We start from the raw sequence: 21,573 nt of genomic DNA on the forward strand, positions 1-21,573 counted from the left end.
GTTTACTTGTGTTATATTTGATTAATGGTTAAATGTGTTTGATGATCAGAAACATTTTGTGTGACAAACATGCAAAAGAATAAGAAATCAGGAAGGGGGCAAATAGTTTTTCACACCACTGTATGTTCTAACCTCAGCTCTCAAAATCAAGACTTTAAAAGCGAGGCCTATTGCCGGCTACTGGAAACACTCCCTTGACAATTTGTTAGATTTAGACATTCAATTCAAAGAGAATCGTGAAATATCAGACCTGTGGAATAGCTAAGATGTCTCATGTTAGAACTACACCACTGGCAATGCCTCTCACCATTTCTATTGAAGTGTACTTGGCTGCAACAGGATCAAAACCCCAATTGCAGCAATCAAAGTCACTTTCCAAAAGGCATGCACAGTCTGAGGTAGCAAGATTCAGAATCTATTAGCTTTACAAGCAAAAGATCTGAATAGCAGCTGTCGCCCCCAATGCCTCAGCCCCCTCGTAAAGCTAACCTGGAGAAAGGTGGTCTGAGAATTTGATGTTACTTATGTAGGCTTGCGGTGCTGACACTGATCTGCAAACAAAAACCAGACAAGTAGAAAGCGTGAAAAATTATCTCAAATTACCTATTGTCACACACATACAGTACACATGGGAGGCAGCAAAAGGGCTTGGGTGAGGGCAATTCCAAATCTGACCGGGATGTGGTAGAATGCACTGACACTTTTTCTCACTTTCTTGCAGACCATTCATGGGAAGTTCCACCTGGCCCTATTGACGTCACTTCCGGGTCCGGACCTATAGAGGAAGGCCTTGCCGGCTCCAGCCCCCTTGATGTCATGTCTGGGCTCAAGCCTATGGCTGAAGACCTTTCCGATCCCAGCCCTTTTGACTTCACTTTCTACCCTGACCTTTAAAAGCCTCCACCTTTTCCCTATTTCCTCAGTTCTGTTTTGGACTCCAGTTTGTGCACATCAGTGCTGTCATTTATTGTAATTTGCAGCCAGGAAAAAAATATACAGGTGGCTTCCCCAAAACCTTGCTATGGCTCTTTTTGGAGTTTGTGACACTATTTAATAATCATTTTAAACTTCATTAAACTACCTTCATGAATAAAACCAGCTTCATATTTTTTTTGACTGCTCCAAAAGAAGAACACTAAAAATTAAAAAAATGTCATAAATGACAGTGAAATTGTGGTAACATGAGAGAGGGCCAGATGGCAACACACCTGAGGAAAATCAAACAACATACCAGAAGAAAATACACCATAGTGAATGGGTTGGGATCTGGACTACATTCATTTGGGAAGAAGCAAGGTCAAAATGTGATGCCATTTGTTTCATGGATTCAAATCCTGCACCTAGTGGCTTTCTGTGTTCTCCCCGAGTCTGAATGGAATTTCTGCCCACATCTCTAAAGGCAGGCAGGCTAAGTTGATGGTAGACTTTAAAAAGACCACAGTGTGAATGTGTGTGAAATGTGGACCTGTCATGGACTGGCATCTCATCCTGGGTTGGCTTCTGCCTTGCACCTGATGACTGATGCTGGTTAAAAAGCAGCTTCGTACCTCATCTAGTCCCAGGAAACGCATCTTCTCACAAAGAAAATCTCACCTCAAAGTCTTCCACATGTTTACCAGTTTTCTTGAACTCAGCTGAAGCATGTTGACAAAGCAGGGCGTGTTTCCAGCACTCAATGAAACCCACACCCCTGGCAGTTAGTTTTACTGCTAGAAGATGCCTGTATTTCAAAAGTTTGGCATGTGCACTCTACCTAAATCCCCCCAAAATCCCGACTTTGAAAGCAAGGCCTTCTCTGGCACACTCATTTAGACACTTAACAATTTATTAGCTTTACACAATGGATCTGAGAACCATACAAGCTCAGACCAGAATTCTCTAAGCTGTGGAGCACCCAAGTTGTCCTGAGGTCACAATCACCCCGGTTGTCCTGTGGTCACAATCACCCCGTTGATCATGTCACCCACCTCTTCTTGAGAAGTGTAGTTGGGAGCAGCAGGATCTACAGACCAGAAGCAGTAATCAAAACCATATTCTAGCACCTTCTCCCTTGAGTCTGCTGGGCCATCAAGTCGCCCTTCAAGCTGGGAAAGAGAAAAAAAAAGTTAAGAGAAGGAAATATGAAGAAAGCTTGTGTTCTTAATCAAGTTTTTTTTAATCTACTGAAAACTCACTAAACCCAGTGACTTGTCTCTGGTCTCATATTATTCATCTCCAGCCTGGCACATCAGTATTATTGCACACATTTGTAAAAGGCTTGAGATAGGCACTGCATCAAGAGGTTAGCCCCCACGTTACACCCAGTGCTGTCAGGACAGATACCAGTTCCCCATTATCCTGACCTGGCTAAGCCAAATAAACAATGGTACTCAACCCTGATGTCTTTTACAAACTTTCAGTGGGCACCTGCTGTACCCTGAAGGTCTGCCTCCAGCCTTACTCCATTACCACTCACTCCCTATAGTACTGTACAGATTAAATAGATCCTACTAGCCAGTCCAGCTGGATTTTACTATTGTTTCTTTGGGTACCATTTACCTGAGGCTCGGTGAAACCTCTGAGGGCACAACAACATTCAGGCCACAAGCCAAACTAACCAATGAAATGGTCAGCAAGAAAAAAAAACTGCTTTCCCTAGTCTGAGCCATATACTGCCTTGCAGCACACTGAAGCATCTGTGATCTCAGTGGCTCAGAACAAGTAGCTGTTAACTGCAGGGGTGGGCAAAAACATTCAGTGGGATTATAAGGCCTTGGCCAGGGAACAGAGCAATGCAATAAAAGCAGAAAAAATAGAATGTAAAGTGGGATTAAGGTTTAACCCCTTAAACCCAGGCCACAACATATAATGGTTTATGGGAAAAATGGTACCTGCTGGACTCCCCTTCCATTTTAATTTGAGAAAGAACCACAGAGGGCGGTGGGGAGGGATCATATCTAATGGTGAGAGGACAGAGCTGTGAAATCCACAAAGCTGGCCATTCAAAAATGAGATAACTGTTCATAACTCTCTTTGGGCGTCCCACCCCAGAAGCACCATTTTCTGACACCGTCAGCAAATATATAATTTTCAGTCCACAGATTGTATGGTTACTGAACAATGTATAATTCATAATAAAAACCATTGTTACAAATGCTGTAACACACATACACAAACACACATTATATATATATATGTATATATCCATCCATCCATCCATTTTCCAACCCGCTATATCCTAATACAGGGTCACGGGGGTCTGCTGGAGCCAATCCAGCTCCTGTTAGGGGTTGCCACAGCGGATCATTTTTTTCCGTATCTTCCTGTCCTCTGCATCTTGCTCTGCCACACCCATCATCTGCATGTCCTCTCTCCCCACATCCATGAACCTTCTCTTAGGCCTTCCTCTTTTCCTTTTACCTGGAAGCTCTATCCTTAACATCCTTCTCCCAATATACTCAGCATCTCTCCTCTGCACATGTCCAAACTATCGCAATCTCACCTCTCTGACTTTGTCTCCCAACGACAAACAGACGCTAAACAATTCCGCCAATTAGCTGACAACGCATTCTGTAATGCGTCCACTATTAATGAACATTCATTAGGATTAATGAATATCATTTGCTGTCATTGTCATTCACTTAACTTCCCTGAAGAAACAACTGGCAATACAACTAATGAGTTTACACGTTGTTGTCAAAGGGGTCAGGTTAGACTGCCTCCTTTAGATGAATATCCTGAATATCCACGGATGTTTCTAACTAACAATGTACCCGAAAGTAAAAACTTTATGGACTGCATTAGATCCTACAATAGTTCATTTGCTTTTGCATCTACCGGGGTAAATATTAGGCCACCAGCTGGCAATGGCCCATACTGCTTTCGCGTATGTGGACAAATATGACATCGGATTGGAACAGTGCACCCTGAGCCAAATCACGAACGCAAATATGCACAGATCTACGTGTTAGATCCATATGATGCAATCTATCAACGAATGAACCAATATATCTCATACATTCATCAATGTATTGGCGAGCGAAGCGAGAAGGGGGCGGAGCCCCCTTGTATAACATAGATGGTCTCACTACTGTCCCGTAGACCTTCTTTTTGACCCTGGCTGTTACCCATCTGTCACAAATCACTCCTGACACTCTTCTCCACCCACTCCACCCTGCCAGCACTCTCTTTTTTACCTCCCTTCCAAACTTACTGTTACTCTGTTCTGTTGATCCCAAGCATTTAAACTCATCCACCTTCCACCAACTCTACTGTCTGCATCCTCACCACCCCTTTAAGCTCCCTCTCATTATATGCCTCTCATTTACACACATTTACACACTTATTCCTACTGACCTTCATGCTCTCCTCTCTACATCATATCTCAACCTCTCCAGGGTCTCCTCAACCTGCTCCCTACTCTCTCTACAGGTCACGATGTCATCAGCAAACATCACAGTCCAAAGGGACACCTGTCTAATCTGCACCCTGTCATATGCTTTCTCCAGGTTCACAAAGACACAATGCAACTCCTTCTGGGCTTTTCTATACTTCTCCATCAACACCCTCAGAGCAAGCATTGCATCTGTGGTGCTCTTTCTTGAAATGAAACCATACTGCTGCTCACTAATCATCACCTCAATTCTTATCCTAGCTTCCTCTACTCTTTCCCATAACTTTATGCTGTGGCTCATCAATTTTATCCCCCTGTAGTTACTACAGCTCTGTACAACTCCCTTATTTTTAAAAATCAGTACCAGAACACTTCTTCCCCACTCTTCAGGCATCCTCTCACTTTCCAGGATTCCATTAAACAATCTGGTAAAAAACTCCACTGCCATCTCTCCAAAACACCTCCATGCTTCCACAGGTATGTCATCTGGACCAATGACCTTTCCATTCTTCATCCTCCTCATAGCTCTCCTTACTTTCTCCTTGCTAATCCATTGCACTTCCTGATTCACTGCTGCCACATCATCCAATCTTCTCTCTCTCTCTTATCTCTTCATTCATCAGCCTCTCAAAGTACTCATTCCATCTGCTCAACACACTCTCCTTGCTTGTGAGTACGTTTCCATCTTTATCCTTTATCACCCTAACCTGCTGCACATCTTTCCCAGTTCAGTCCCTCTGTCTAGCCAATCCGTACAGGTCCTTTTCTCCATTCTTAGTGTCCAACAACTCATCATGCACCTTTTCTTTAGCCTTCGCCACCTCTCTCTTCACCTTACCTGTACTCTTGTCTACTTTTTGCATCTCTCTGACTATCGCACTTCTTCTTTGCCAACCCTATTCCTCTATATGCTCTCCTGTACATCCTTATTCCACCACCAGGTTTCCTTTTCCTCCTTCCTCTGTCCAGATGTCACCCAAAGCACCCTTCTTGCTGTCACCCTTAATACTTCTGCTGTAGTTGCCCAGCTGTCTGGTAACTCTTCACTGTCACCCAGTGCCTGTCTTACCTCCTCTCTGAGTTCAACCTTGTATTCTTCCACCATTTGACCCTTGGCTCTGCCCTCACTCTCCTCCTCTTCTTGATCTCCAACGTCATCCTACAGACCACCATCATATGCTGTCTAACTACACTTTCCCCTGCCACCACTTTGCAGTCGTCAATCCCCTTCAGATTGACCCTCCTGCACAGTATATAATTTACCTGTGTGCATCTTCCTCCACTCTTGTATGTCACCCTGTGTTCCTCCCTCTTCTTAAAATACGTACTCACCACAGCCATGCCCATCCTTTTCGCAAAATCCACTATCATCTAATTTTCTTCATTCATCTCCTTGTCACCATACCTACCCATCACTTCCTCATCTCCTCTGTTCCCCTTTCACCAACATGTCAATTGAAATCTGCTCCAATCACCACTCTGTACCCCTTGAATACGCTGTCCATCACTTTGTTGCAACTCTTCTTTCTCATCCATTGCACACCCAACTTGCGGGGCATATGCACTAACAACATTCATCATCACACCTTCACTTTCCAACTTCATAATCATCACTCTGTCACTTTTTTCACCTCCAAAACACTCTTGACATACTGTTCCTTCAGAATAACCCCTACCCCATTTCTCCTCCAATCCACAACATACAAGAACAATTTTAATCCACCACCGACCCACCTGGCCTTACTCCCCTTCCATTTAGTCCCTTGCACACACAATATATCAACCTTCCTTCTCTCCATCACATCTATGTCTTTCTATATTGTGGCCTGTAGGGAACATTGGAGGATCCCAAATCACCAGACACAACTTTAAATACAATCCTGGGTTCAAATAAAAGACATTTATTTCAGAAAATACCTCCACAGGGTTTCAGTTTCCTTTCCTCTAGACAACAAGCAAAACGTTTTTCCTTCTGCACTTCTCATGCAGCAACCATCTCCTCCTGACTCTGACCACCCAGTGTACAGAGAAGACCCCTTCTATGCTGGACCCAGGAATACTTCCAGTGTCACAAAGGAAGTACTTCCAGGTCAGCCCCTGAAAGTAGGGACAGCCCTCCCCAGCATCTCCCACTGTTGGCACCCAGCAGGGCTGCCCCATGCGACCACAATTCTCAACATAGCGTGCAGGTATAGGATGCTGCCATCCAGTGTTGGAAAGGATTACTTTTGGGAGGCAGTCACCCCCTGTCCTTCCATTACACTAGCCTCACTGCCAGGTAAGGGTACGGGTTTATCCTGGCCAGGATGTCAGCCCTACCCTACCATCCATCACAATATATCTATCTATTATATAAAAAAAATCTTGGGTCGAGATATGATCATCTCGGAGAGACACTTTCAAGTCACGCAAGACTAGACATTACAACCTTTGGAAGCAAGACCCGTGAGATGGTGACTTTTGCAAGTCACGCCCTACTTACAAACAATTTAAAACAAGTTAACAGACATCTAACCTCGCAGTTGTTGGGATGCTTTTGGCAGACACACTTCATGTGTTCCTGGCTCTTAAAAATGTTATACGTTCTAGATGGTGCGTGAACGACTAAGCAAAGAAGAACAAGCAACCCGTCATAAAGAGACACAAAAGCGTTGGAGAGAAAAGAAGGCAAAAAAAGGATACACAAGAGAACAATTATAATCTATGTGCAAATTCAGAAAATAAGGAAAGTAATAATCAGCCCGGACCAAGTGGAGTTGAAAAGCTCATATATATATATATATTGTGGCACGTGGCTGGCGTCCATGCCCAGCTGGGATGCCCCTGCACTGTATCTTCAGGGGGAGCAACCCTGGACGGTGCAATTCCTCTCCCTGGACGCTAGATGGCCGCCCCCTGGGTTGGAGAGGTGCCTCGGGCTCCCGCAGGGCTCCACGGGAGTTGGAGTTGGATGCAGCCCTGTTGAGTCCCACACACACACACCAGGGGGTTCTGCCCCTTGCTCGCTTCGCTCGCCAACCCCTACCCCCCGTTCCCCTCCAGCACTACGCGCCATTGTGAAGATGAAAGCTGAGCGCACCCCAAGGAGACTGAAAACAATTACTTCTTTAGAAGCTACATGCCAGCTCTTGATATGCCATTCGTATTAAAATGTTAAGTTTCCCATTAGAATAGCTTTTGCAAAGACAATTAACAAATCACAGGGACAAACATTTGAAAAAGTTGTTTTATTTAATAGAAAGAAAGAAATGAAATTCACTCACGGGCAGTATTACGTTGCGTTGTCACAATGAAAGTTCAAACACAGAATCAAAATTCAATGAGATATTGATGAAAATTGAATTAAAAAAATTGTTTTTACTGAAGTGTTACAGTAAAAGTGTATGTTTAAAAAGTTTTTGCATGTAAATTTCAAAGCCAAACAGAATGAAATCTTATTACGCAACGAATAACTCTAACATAACATGAAACATAATTTACTTTCAAATTGTTACATTTTACTATTTTTTAATATGGTTAATTACTCGCTGTAATGTAAAATAGTTAGTTCTATTATGCATATGTAACAATTTCCGTGAAAATAACAATCTGTTTAAATTGTACATCCGTATCCCTATACGCGAGCGGCAGAACCGCAAAGAGGCTAGCGCGTAGCGCAGGCCCAGGGGTTGGCGAGCGAAGCAAGCGAAGCCCCCTAGTTTTTTATAATTATCTGCAACATACTGCCTGTTTTAAAGCACCTGTCCATTTTTTAACCTTCAGAGCTCCACTCCATTGAAGAGGTTGTCACTTTATGTTATACGTTAGTGATCACACTTGGTTACACTATGGTTAAGATTAGGGTTGGGGGAGGGTTATCTGACTCAAGTCAAATAAACCAGGTGACAAAAACATGACATCCAATTGGCTCTCCAGTGGAGCTACTGAATCACAGAGCTGTAGAGGTCTGAGGCTGGACCCAGCTCCATTTTTCACTTTTACTCATTTTAGAGATAGCTGAGCTTGTACATTCAGGATGATAGTATTTCACATCTAAATCAATTGCATTTTTGATCATAACAAAGTGAACGTTCTTCGACTGGAGTAATTCCAGGTAATTTTTGTCTGCTTTCGGTACAATCTACTCTTTTTCAGGACTTTCTGATTTTTCTGGTTTCTGATCACTGTGCTCTTTTATTTAGCATTTGGAATTTTCATTTTCATTTTCACAATGGACACTTTCCCCTAAGCAGTGTCTGTTTTTGACTTTCTTTTGTATTTCTTTTCAATTTCTGAGAATTTATGTACATTTCATGATTATAATTTGGAAGCACTCTGATCCCAGCATACATGTCTACTTATGTTTTTGAGTCAATGCTTCACTGTTGAACCCATTTTCTTGCACATTATCAATATTGTAATAGTTAGAAGCTCTAAACAGGTGGCTGAATGTCCATGTGTGGGCCCAGAGACAGAATGTTTCCAGCCAAGGTAGGCAGCAGCCCCAAATGACTCTAAACTGGAATGCAGGGGGGGCCTGAGAATGTAATGTATTTCACTATCTTCAATATTTGACATTTTTGACCAAAATAAAGTGTTTGTAGTAGAGTTCACTGAACACTCAGTCCTACGGTAAACTGCCATTATGTTCAAGGCTGCTTCCTGCCTTGTCCCTGATGATGCAAGGATTTGCAGATAGAGCAAATGGATAGACAGATGCAGTGCTTATTTCTTTTTCTAATTTATTTCACTTTCTCAGGTGGTAAGAGAAGGCTGAAACAGGGCAGCAAGATGCTGAACCAGGAGATGAAAAAGTCATCAAAAAAACAAAAAACAAAGCAGAGGTCAAAAGGCAGTTAAGAATGCAACAAAAACACACATCAATGTCCAAATCAAGGTAAAAAAAACACATTAAAATATCCTAATTCCCTAAAAGGATTTGTAATAACTAAACCACAAAAGTTTTTAAAATAACAATCCAGAAATGTATACACCACACCAAAACCTCTAGCCACCATCAGGTAGAAACAAAATATTATCATTGACAATAAGCAAAAAATGATGGCTTCCACAATTGAAAACAAAAAGGTATAGAAAAAATAACCTTATAACTAATTTTGCACTAAAGGGTTTTTGGCATTATTGTACGCAAATTACATATCCAAAATTAAATGACTATTACTCATTTATTGTAATAATCAAGCTGCAAATGGTTGAAGAGTAGCAAGTACAACACATCAGATTTTGAAAAGAAAGCATTTATGTGGTTAAAAATCTTTCCTTACAGCAATATCAACTAAATAAAACACAATACAAAATGTGGTGCTTTAGGGATTTCTCCACAAAAACTGGATTTTACAGTACATAACCAAGACATTTTATGATACACAACCCTGAAATCAAGTTTCTTTTGTGCCCCAGCCCGTCAGCTGTCATTGTGGATGTCATATCCCATTGCATTGAAAAGTTCTACTGTTTGGCGCAAGGTTCCCCCCTGTTTGGAAACATTGTGTCTCTTTTTTGAAACATTTACTCTCTTACACCTAAACAATTTCTTAAAACAAATGTAGCCACCGTTATTTACACATATACTGTATACTGCTCAAAAAAATTTAATGAAACACTTACTTATCATAGTTTAACTCCAAGTCAGTTAAGCTTCATAGGTATTAATCTATTCAGTTAGGAAGCATAAGCGATTGTGAATCAATTTCACCTGCTTGAGTGCAAATGAAAGTGACGACAGAGGCACTGGAGAGGCAACAGCAAGACACCCCCCAAAAATGGAATGTTTGTGCAGGTGGTGGCCACAGACAATTGCTCTCTCCTTATCCTTCCTCAGTGATTCTTCTCTAGTTTTTCTAGTACCCTTGTCAGTACTAGTATCATGAAGCGGTACCTGCAGCCGATTCAGTTTACACAAGTACTCCAGCTTCACCAGGGTGGCACATCCACACGTGCCGCCTCAAGAAGGTTTCCTGCGTCTCCCAGCATAGTGTCAAGAGCATGAAGGAGATACCATGCACACATCCAAACCTTTACTTTCAAAATTATTTTCCATGCCAGTCCTTGAAACAATTTTGTTTACCACTCGACACGGAGGAAGCTTACATTTTGTACATTCGACTGAGGTTTTTGTGCTGCAATTTACACATCTTCTCCTGTAACTTGTTGCTGTTGCCCCACAAAGGTTTATTTTAGGGCTGGAAATCGATTAAAAAAAAATAAACAAATGTATGTAATTAATCACAATTAATCATGTCTAACATTAAAATGTAATTATAAAATTAATACATAAATCATGAAGTAAATACACACTGAATCACAAATTTAGTAAAGAATCAACCCAAAGGAATTAGAAAAAAATTAATGGCATAGTTTAAACTTAAACAATGACCTTAAACCTGAACTTTTAACAAAATATCACTTGAGCAAGTACAACATGAATATGAGTGCCTTCCAAAAAAGCAAGTTGAAAAGAAGGCAACAAGAAAACACGGTCAACGTATTAATCATCAAATTGGCAGAGCAAACGAGACTGACGTGTCAAAGTAAAAATTAAACAATCAAAACAACTGTTCACTTTGAATGCACTGATAAAGACTGATGCAATTGAAAGAATATCCATCCATCCATTTTCCAACCCGCTGAATCCGAACACAGGGTCACGGGGGTCTGCTGGAGCCAATCCCAGCCAACACAGGGCACAAGGCAGGAACCAATCCTGGGCAGGGTGCCAACCCACCGCAGGACACACACAAACACACCCACACACCAAGGACAATTTAGAATCGCCAATCCACCTAACCTGCATGTCTTTGGACTGTGGGAGGAAACCAGAGCACCCAGAGGAAACCCACGCAGACACGGGGAGAACATGCAAACTCCATGCAGGGAGGACCCGGGAAGCGAACCCAGGTCTCCTAACTGTGAAGCAGCAGCGCTACCACTGCGCCACCGTGCCGCCCCAATTGAAAGAATATGCATCTCTTAAATGGCCGTAAATTAAAACTTGTGTTAAAACTCCAGAAATACTATCCTCAATTGTTCATCACCATCAATGACTTGATGATAATACTCTATTTTTCAATTGGTGTACCATAGAAACTACAGTGTAGTGCCCCTGGGTCAGACCTGAGAGAGACACACTCCTCAGGTAATCGAGGTCTGTCTGAGGAGGATGACGGGACTACCCAGAGAAGCCAACATGAAAGCAGCTCTATAATCGCTGTTTCGCAGACAGTTTAGCACATGTATGGATTTAATGTTTTTGTGGTTGGTAGATTTGCGTTGTGCCTCAGGATTTTTTCGGTTACAAAAAGTGTACCAACTCAGAAAAGACCTGGAACCTCAGACGATTGGAAAACACTGCTCTACCTACACCATTGCTCCTGGCACACTAAAAAAGAAGTCAGTAGCTGCTGTCTTGTTTAAAATTGGACACCATGCATTACTTGGATGGTTATGTTGCATTTTTTGAATATATTAGCAAAGATACTGCAAACTTACAGTATATACATGGGCAGAGATAACAATTACACTTCTATTTCGTAGAATTTTGTCATTATATTAGAGCAGTCAGCACTGTAAGCTACCTGGCAGACTGGCGAGTTAAACACTGAGGTACTAGAGACTCATTTTGGTTTTAGTGCACCTCAAAGAACTTGTTTACCACTTATGTGATATAACAATGATTCAATCATCTTATAGAAACATGAAATGAAAAAAAAAAAAGCATAATTTTTACCTTCACACCTTTTCTCTAGCATTGCCTCAGGACTGCCGTAAACTCCCCTAACAACCCCCTTGCCTCCCATTCCCCTTCACTTATGTCAGTGTGTGTAAATCAAGAAAATGAACACCAGTGCTACGTAATGACATGTGGCGTATCATTATGAACCGTGTGATATGAAATGTTAAACCTGTAAATGAAAATTTTATTTCATTAAATTTTTAAATAGGCAGCACTGGGCACAGAGCTAGGCACACAGACACACATACACCTAAACCTATGTTTCTCTGTCACTTTTGTGTCACAGAAGGCCGTCGCTAACTCACAAGCATATGAGACTTGTTCATGGTGTAATCTGCTCCCCACTTCTTACCCGTGACACAATAAAACTTATTGCACTCCCTTCAAACCCATCCCCTCAGCCAGCTGTTCAATTTTATATCACTTTGTAAATTTGTTCCTTCTCCATTCTTCGTTGGTGAGGGAGCCAGAGGTGAAGCGAGCACGATTAGAAACAGGATAAAAAGAAAAACATCACGGCCCTGTCCATCCCTTCCATGGGTGGTGGGAGGGGGAATTATACCCTGAACAAGTCAGCCGAAGCTGTTTTTTTATCTCTCTTTTCTCATACGGTCACAACACAATGACATTAGAGGGCAGATACTGTGACATTCAATCGGGTGGTTCTTCGCCTGAAAGTTTCGAGAAACACAAGTACTGCCTAACAATTACTCATCGGTATGCTAGGAAACATGGCTGGTGTATTTTAAGCTGATATTGAAACAGCACTGCTCAGAAAACTAACGGGGAGGGCATGCAGTAGACAGCTTCCAGGGATGGAAATCAAACCCATGACACAGAACATGATGCTTCAAAGTTATAATAAGCAGTACTGACAAATCAAGTGTAGACTCGAGTCCTTCATTAACCATGTCGTTCTCAATAAAGTCAAGCCTTTGCTCAGAATCGGAATTCAGTTTTGTGCATCACTGTGCATAACGATGAGCTGTTAGACAGGCATTATATGTGTCACCGTTTATGCACCGCTGTGACATGTAGCACAAATGACCTATCATAGTCAACTTTACATCATTAGAATGCTCTGAAGCTCAGCTATTCAACAGTAATGAGCCTTTCACTGTATGTGGCTCGACACTGGAGGGATATTCAATAAACTGAAACTAACTTAGCTGTGACATGCCACTTGCCTCGGGGTATACGTGTGCAATTCTCATCTTTTATATAAAGTCTACACATGAAAGTGTGTGTGTCTGTCTGTTTGGCCCGGAAGTGAAAGGAGGAGTCAGGGTAAGGGCTGAGGAAACAAACTCGCTTAACAGCTAATACACAAGCGAGGCGAGCACATCAGCAAAATGAAACCTCCTAGGAGAGAGATGCACAGAGTAGTTCCTTTCAATTACCTTTTCATTACCTTTTTTTCTGACAATTTCAATAGTTTCTAGGACCCCGGGCTTTTTACAGCATGAGCTTACACAGCTAGTATTTTAATAATGAAAGAGAGTAGACAACATGGAAACCTATGATTTATTTGAAGGAAGACACCTTTAGGTATGCCAAAATACCATTGATGCTTTTGATTGACTTGTGGGTTTGTTGCATCACACACAAACAACTTTGAAATATGTTGATATCATGCATAAGTGGTTAACAAATAAAAGATAAAAAATATTAACATAGTCAAAATGAAAATAATATCACCAAATGTACAAATTTGGATTTGGTGCATTTCAAAGCCTAGATTCACAACATTTTCTTTTTTGCACACTACAGTACTTTTCATACAGAAGCTCTGAACCGCACAGTGAAAAAAAATTATGGGATAACCCTTAAGCTTCCGTACTTTTCACTTTATCTATTAAGGGTTTTAAACTTAACTGCTGTTGAGTATTTTGATGTACCAGTGGAACCTCGGTTCACGAACGTCTCGGTACACGTACAAATCGGTTTACGACCAAAATGTTCACCAAACTTTTGCCTCGGTTCACGACCACAGACTCGGTATAAGAACAAGCCAGTTTCCCTTTTCGGTTTGTACATGTTCAGTCTCTCCCTGTGCATTTCCTGTGCAGCGAGCAAGAGAGAGAGAGCGAGAGAGCGCGACACACACACAGGCAGCGCGAGAGTGACGCACACACACAGGCAGCGAGAGAGAGCCGCGCACACACAGGCAGCGGGAGAGAGACAGATGCACACACACAGGCATCGCGAGAGAGAGAGGGCTGGACACATAAGGTAGAGAAGGCAGTTAAAGAATGCACTGGGCTTGATTTTGTTTTCACTTCTGTTTACAGCGTTTGGTTCGTAGCGTGCATTGTTGCAATGTTACTTTTCTTGGTGGTTTATTAAATTACAGATTTTTTCAAATGTTCATTTTTTTCCCTGTGCTTAAAACTCATTAAAAAAAAAGTGTTTTTAGCCAGCGGTTGATAGCGCTATAGAGTGAACTATTGCAGTGTTAGTTTTCTCTGTTGTTCAAGGTTTTCTCAGTGTTATTCAATGTTTTTACATTTAGTTTACTATTATGCTGTGCATTGAATTGTTTAATTAACTATATTTGTGCTTAAAAACTTAAAAAAAATATATATTTACATACAGTTCATATGGTCTGGAACGGATTAATTGTATTTACATACAATCCTATGGGGGAAATTGCTTCAGTTCACGGCCAAATCGGTTTATGACCAGAGTTTTGGAACGAATTATGGTCGTGAACTGAGGTTCCCCTGTACAGGGATTCCTAAAGATTTGAATAACCACGTTGTGAACATTTGGTTACACGACATTAAGTCTTGATAATGTTTCTCATTTTACAAACAACAATGAAGCTAAATTTTTACAGTTATGAAAACCATATTTAGTATGACTTTCAAACACACACCACCACCACCAGCACTAATCCCTGATCATGTTCTCAAGAGTTCTATGAACACCTTGAAGCAGCCTGTGAAATGGAGCAGGGCTGGATATTCATGACATGCAACCTCACTCTTATTTATTCTCACAGTTCATGTCCATTCAGTCAATTTGTTGCACGTTTTGCTCCAAAGCGTTTTCACGTTGAGCGTTGTGGCTTTAAAAAAAGTTTGTCAAAGATTTTGAAAAGCCAAAGAAAGATTGAAAGATCATTCCCTGAATGGGAAACTTGAAATGAAAAGGTAAACAGCTTTAACTAAACAGTATTTAATCAGGTAATAATGTCTCATTAAGGTTTATTTTGATGACTATACCCTAGAATTATTAAACATCCATCCATTTTTTAAAACATTCGTACTTTGGTGTTATCTGAGGAGAAATGGTGTGTTTTTATTAGGTGGGCAGCAAATAATAATAATAATAATAATTCATTACATTTATATAGCGCTTTTCTCAGTACTCAAAGCGCTATCCACACAGGGAGGAACCGGGAAGCGAACCCACAATCTTCCACAAATGTGTTTTTTGGTTTATTTAAATTAATGGTAATGTACACTGATGAAAATTCAGGTCATTTTAAAGCCAAATAAAGGCTACTTTACACCATTTTGCTATTTGCTTACGTTTCTTTTTCACTTCCACCTCTTATACAGTATTCTCATTCCCGCCTACATGCAGATCTGTGCACACTGCTTAGATTTTTATTTTGATTCTTTTTGACTTTTTAGGCCATTTACGTGAGTTTCCATCTTTTGAACACTCAAATAAGGGTCCATCTCCCACTACGTTCATATCTGAAGGATTTCAGAAATGTAGGGGTACACACAGTGCTCTTAGCATTCCAGGTTTTCTTGCCTCTTTTGTCAGCTTTTCTTTACCTTGTGTGCTATGACTCTGCATTGCTGGTAGCCAGGATACTGTTGATTGGGTTTTATTATTTCAACAGGTTACCTTTTGTTTAATGAACTATGCTGTCCTCTTCTAGCCCTCTCTTCCCATATTGCACAAGTGTCTTCATTTTAATCCTCCAGTGTGGGGCCTACCCTGTGATCTCAGTTTACTAATAACTAGCTCTGTTGCATGCCATTCTTGGCGGATTTACTAAAAAGGGTTGGGTCAGATGGTTCAAGTACTACATAGAGGCATCCAGGTGTCATCCACTAGTTGGTGATGCCTCCACAAAAAAAGCACCTACCAAAAGTGTACACCACCCCATGTGCCTACAATAAAATGCCAGCCTCTACCTTAGCAGTTTCTGACTCTGACCACAAAGAGTGCCAAACAAATTTAGGAATTCCAGGAAATGTCAGGCCCAGGACAGCTTGTCAAGGTCTTGTTTACTTTTCCACCCCGTATAATTAGCTGCCTCTTTTCTTCTCTAATCTCAGTCCTTCGTCCTCCTGGGCACGCTTGTACACTAATTGTACGTTGCCACTAGCTACACAATGTGTTGCACCACGTTTCAGGCCCTCCCCAGATACTCAATAGGCACAAGGGTTGTTCATGTCCATGAGGTCTTTCCTCTCAGCTCCAACTGTAATGGTTTTGCCATCTGAGCTGGATAGTCTGAAACCCACTGTCTCAAAAGCTGTTCACCTAGAGACAGAGGAGCTTTTGCAAAACAGCAAGAGATACACCATGTGCAGAAAAGTTCATACTGTTTTTTCCCAGTTTCTCTTTATCACCCAAGAAAAGCCAGCAGCTGCTGGCTTCCATGCTGGTCAGCTTGTCATTCAGAAATCTGCACCGTTAAATAATTGTCCTGCTGAATCAGACATCACAATGTTTAGGTTTAGAAAAACATAAAAGAAATTATACATAAGAATTGGATCAAGCAAGTTGGAAAAAAATGGATGGCTTGGGCTCCCTTTAGGTCAGTTTAATGGTCTTCAACTTTACATCTTACAACTTTCCTTTTTAATTGCACCAATTCATGTAATCAAAATCTAGTGCTAGGTTTGCTGCAGAGGAGCAACTTCTAAGGTGTATGGCCGACGAAGACTTTAAAGATGCTATGACCAGCACAGCAGCTCTTACGTTGATCTTAATGGATGTCAAGAAGACCAAAAGTTACAAAAAAATGGTACTTAATTAACCAAACATATTAAAACCAAGAACAGAAAATTTGAAGTATCTTTCACACTGCAAAGAAAACAAAATTATTGCCCGTCTAGGCCTACCTATGCAAGATAAACTATATGGCCAAGAGTAAGTGGACATTCCTCCAAATGACTGAGTTCAAGTGAGTTTCATTGTTAACAGGAGCATGAAATCTAGACATAGCCATTGTGAGTGCCAAGCAGGATTATCTGGTATCTCATCTGGGATGGATATGGGACCCTAACCTAAATATATTTTGGAATATATTTATCCCCCATCCGTCAGATGGCAGCATCCCAGGACCTCAATAACCATGTGGACACCTGCAGGGCATGAAGGGAGTTGTAGTGCCATGAGTCAACCCCGCTGGGTCCCATGGGTGCCGCCAGGGGGTGCTGCAGAAATACACAATCCCTGGTTTTTCAGGACTTCCACTTAACCCGGGAGTGTTTCAACTGGGCTATGCCCTGGCACCGAAAGTACTCCGGGTTGGACATAAAAGGAAGCCATTCAGCCTCCTCCAGTTGAGTCAGAATCGAGAGGATGGAAGGCAACTCACACATAATCAGTCCGGAACAAGTGGAATTGAAAAAAAAGCACATCCAATCGGGCTCAAAATTAACAGACAGAGAGTAAAAGACAAAGTAGAACTTCATAAAGACATTCAAAAAAACGTTGGCGCTATACACATGCACAGCAGGTTAGAGATTATGAAAGCAGTGGAATTCGGAAGGCTCAAAAAAAACGATGGCACAATACACATGCAGAGAAAGGTAAAGAATACGAATCAGGAAAATTTGAAAGTATTGTAGCGTCCCTTCCAGTTTGAAGCCTCTTTTTTGGAGTGACTGTTAGGTTCGATTGAGGGAAGGCGGAGTACAGCACAGAAGACTGACAGCGGGGTATTGATTGATGTGGTGGGGGAGGAGGTTGGAGAGGGTGCTAGAAGGTTGTGTTTGGGGTTACAAAGTCGGCATTCTTTTTCTTGATTGTTCAAGTAAAACTTTTGTGAGACTTTACTACGTCTGTCTGTTTTTTTTTTACTTCTTCTCTTTTCGAGACTCACACGGAGGTCGCTACAGTAACAAAAAAAGATAGTAAAGATCGCATTAGCACAAACAAGGAAATTATTACTCAAAAAATGGGAAAATAATCATCACGGACCAGGTGTAATTGAAAAAATAGCAGGACAAAGCAAGGTCAGAAATAGAAGACAAAGAGTAGAAAACAAAGAAAAACGTCATAAAGAGGTTAAAAAACAAGGGGGCCAAACACATGCAGAGCAGGTTAGAGATAATGAGCAGGTTAGAGATAATGAAAGTAGTGGATTTCAAAAGACTCAAAAAAAACGTAGGCGCGAAACACATGCAGACCAAGATACAGAATATGAAAGCAGAAAAAATCGAAAGTGTCAAAACAAAGAAAATAAACATTGCATTAGCGCAAACAAAGAGAAATTACTCAGAGAAATAACGAAAAGGCGAATAGAGATCGAATATATGGACATAGGTGATATGTCTGAAGTATGTAAGGCTTTGAAGTTTAAGTCAGAGAATTTCAAAAATGGGGTTTACCTCACTTGCATTTATTGGTTACTTTGCAAAAAAAATTATTAACTGCTGATGATGTAGATCACTTTGTCTGTGCTGAAATTCCAAACAGAGAAACCTATCCTGAATTATGGTACAAAGTCATTAAACACATGTCTCACTGACCTCATTTAAAAGATTCAGCAAGTTGGGACTCGAAAGATTACAAATATTGTTTTCAAAGAAGTTCTGAAATAAAAGTGAAACTAATGAAATAGCAACAATTCAAAGAAAAAAAAATCTTAAAAGTGTGTATCTGGAAAACCAAACACGGGGGTTGGCGAGCAAACCTCTGACTGCATTAGTGTTGGATGTTTCCATGGTTTGTGGCTCAGTGGACCCCCCTTTCTCCATTGAAAAAGACTGGCAGTAGAATGGGTTGTACTAAAAGGCTCAGTGACTTTAAAAATGATACTGTCTTAGGATGCCACCTTTCCCACAAGTCAGTAATTCTGCTCTTCTAGATCTGCCCCGGCAAGTGTTATTATTGTGAAGTGGAAGGGTTGACAAGCAACAACAGCTCTGCCATGAAGTGGCAGACCACGCAAACTCACAGAGTGGGGACATCAAGTGCTTAAGCCAAGAAAAAAATATTTATCTTCTGATGATTTTCTTGTCCAATCATTTTGTTTTTCAGCTCCCAGTCTATTAAAGGTTACAAAAGTTCTCAGCCTCTTCTAACATGCCCACGACATGAGTGAAATAACGTAATCCAAAATGAAAGTGAAACTAAACTATCGATAATAACAGGAACTTTAAAAATAAATAACTAAATAATAGGAAAAGTGTATTAAAATAGAAAACAATAAATAAACAAAACCAGAGCATCTTATAGATAAACATCTACGTGTGGAAGTGTGTGTGTCTGTTCGGCCCGGAAGTGAGAGGTAGAATCGGGGTAAGGGCTCCACCTCCGAGGATACGCAAGCGAGGCCAGCACATCAGCAAAGCAAAACCTCCAAAGAAAGAGTCACTCACTTAGCGGCTAATACAAAAGAGATGCGAGCACATCAGCAAAATGAAACCTCCAAAGAAAGACAAAGTCGCTTAGCTGCTAATACACAAGCGATGCGAGCATGTCGGCAAAACAAAACCTCCTAGGAGAGAGATGCCCAGAGTAGTTCCTTTCAATTACCTGACATCTCTACATTTCAGTTTTTTTTCTGATGATTTCAATAATTTCTAGGACCCTGGGCTTTTGACAGCACGGGCTTACACAGCTAGTTCCATAATAATACATTATAGTACAAACAATGTTCTTTATTGACCTAACCTTCTTGTGTTTGCTCAAATAACTGAAAAAACACTAGAGGATAAAAAATTGGTGAAATCTGGGGCATCTCACATTTTCTACATGGGTACAATTAAAAACATCTAGTCTGTTACCATTCTACCTGGATGTGTCTTTTAAGCCTGGGCCATAAAGTACCTCCAGTGTTATATTACTTGGGTAAAAGAACATACCCTCTGTAGACTGGCCTTCAATCCAGCCCATTAATTGTAATACATTGAGTCAGAGGTAGGCACTGAAATACAGCCTCATCATTAACATCGTGATTAGCTTAGTACTGCAAATGTTACAGTATAATGCCTTGTGGTGGTATTTTATAAGATTAATACTGACTGATACCTGCCATTACCCAGCACTCTCTGTCACAGTCATTCTAAAATAAACTGGAGAGCAGAGCAGAGCTGGTGCTAAGTGTTAACTCACTCAACCATGTTTAATTATGGACTGCTCTAATGCAAAACATGTGTCTTCCATTCGTCTCACATTTTTCTCCCATCTCTAAAGCATTGATTTCAGTTTTGAAAGGCCAGAAATTAAAAAGAAAAAACAAGCAATTTTAATTTTAACACTTCTGTTCCCTAAGCAGAGAAAGTAAAACCTACAAGGAATAAGCAGATTGAGAGCAAAGCAATGCACTGCACACGACAAAACACCAACAATGAAACAGTGATGACTGATGGGCTCTTCTGTCTGAGAGAAAGTCCACCCTCCTATATATGCTACAGCTGGTGCCTGATTTTCCAATGTGCCATATGATTACCGTGTGCCACTCCTCAAGCCATCGTATAAAGAAGAAAACCAAGTGGGCTTCCCAATTTAGCTTCTCTTCTATTCACAATACTCCAAAAGTCGCGCTTATGAAGCAGGCCAGTGTCCCAAGAACATCTGGACAACCTGTGAGATGAATCACACATTTAAAAGCGCAAATCACCAGGTCCACTTGGGTACATTCATGAATTCATCTGGGTATGGATTGCTGGATGTGCCCTGTGGAAATGGTTGCACTGTACAGTTACTGCAAATTAGGTAGCTGCACAATCTTGCTGCCATTAGCCCTTTCCATTTCATCCCTAAGATGCTTGATCACACTAAGAACTGTGCAGGACACTGATGCAATGAAAGCCATGCAGGTGATGTAGGTTAAGAAGGTGCATTATCAAGCAGAAAGTGTCCATCTGAGTATTCATAAAACACAGCCATAAAGGAATGAGCTAGGTCAGAAGCTATGCACAGACATTTCTTGCTGTTCAGATGTTCTTTAGTAGTTATCAAGGGTCCTAAAATGTGCTTGGATAACACTCTCCTCACCATCACACTACCACAGCCAGCAATGGTTCCACGGACTTATGTTGTTGGTTTTAAATTCTCATCTTTTCACCAGCATAATAAAAAAGGAAGCTGGACTAGTCCATCCAAGCAAGTTTTTTCCACTTATCAACAGTCCAGTTTTGATGCTTTTGCACCCACTGCAGATGTGCTTTCTTGTTTTTCATTGACAGCAATGATTCCCATCAATCAATGCTTTTCGACTGTTGTAGTCTACTTGAGATTGAAAGTCTTATAAGTGGTGCATTCT

The 21,573-nt window shown here is 41.1% G+C and overlaps 1 protein-coding gene across 1 annotated transcript in view; it reads right to left on the minus strand.

The window, feature by feature from the left end:
* The window catches only part of stard9 (StAR-related lipid transfer (START) domain containing 9), a 248,461-nt gene that overhangs the window by 183,927 nt on the left and 42,961 nt on the right, over positions 1-21,573 (minus strand). The window contains exon 3 of the mRNA XM_051919739.1: positions 1,968-2,084. Coding sequence (XP_051775699.1) covers positions 1,968-2,084 — 117 coding nt within the window. The remainder of the gene's footprint in view (positions 1-1,967; positions 2,085-21,573) is intronic.

This window comes from Erpetoichthys calabaricus, chromosome 16 (assembly GCF_900747795.2).
Source record: "Erpetoichthys calabaricus chromosome 16, fErpCal1.3, whole genome shotgun sequence".
Classification (NCBI taxonomy): Eukaryota; Metazoa; Chordata; class Cladistia; order Polypteriformes; family Polypteridae; genus Erpetoichthys; species Erpetoichthys calabaricus.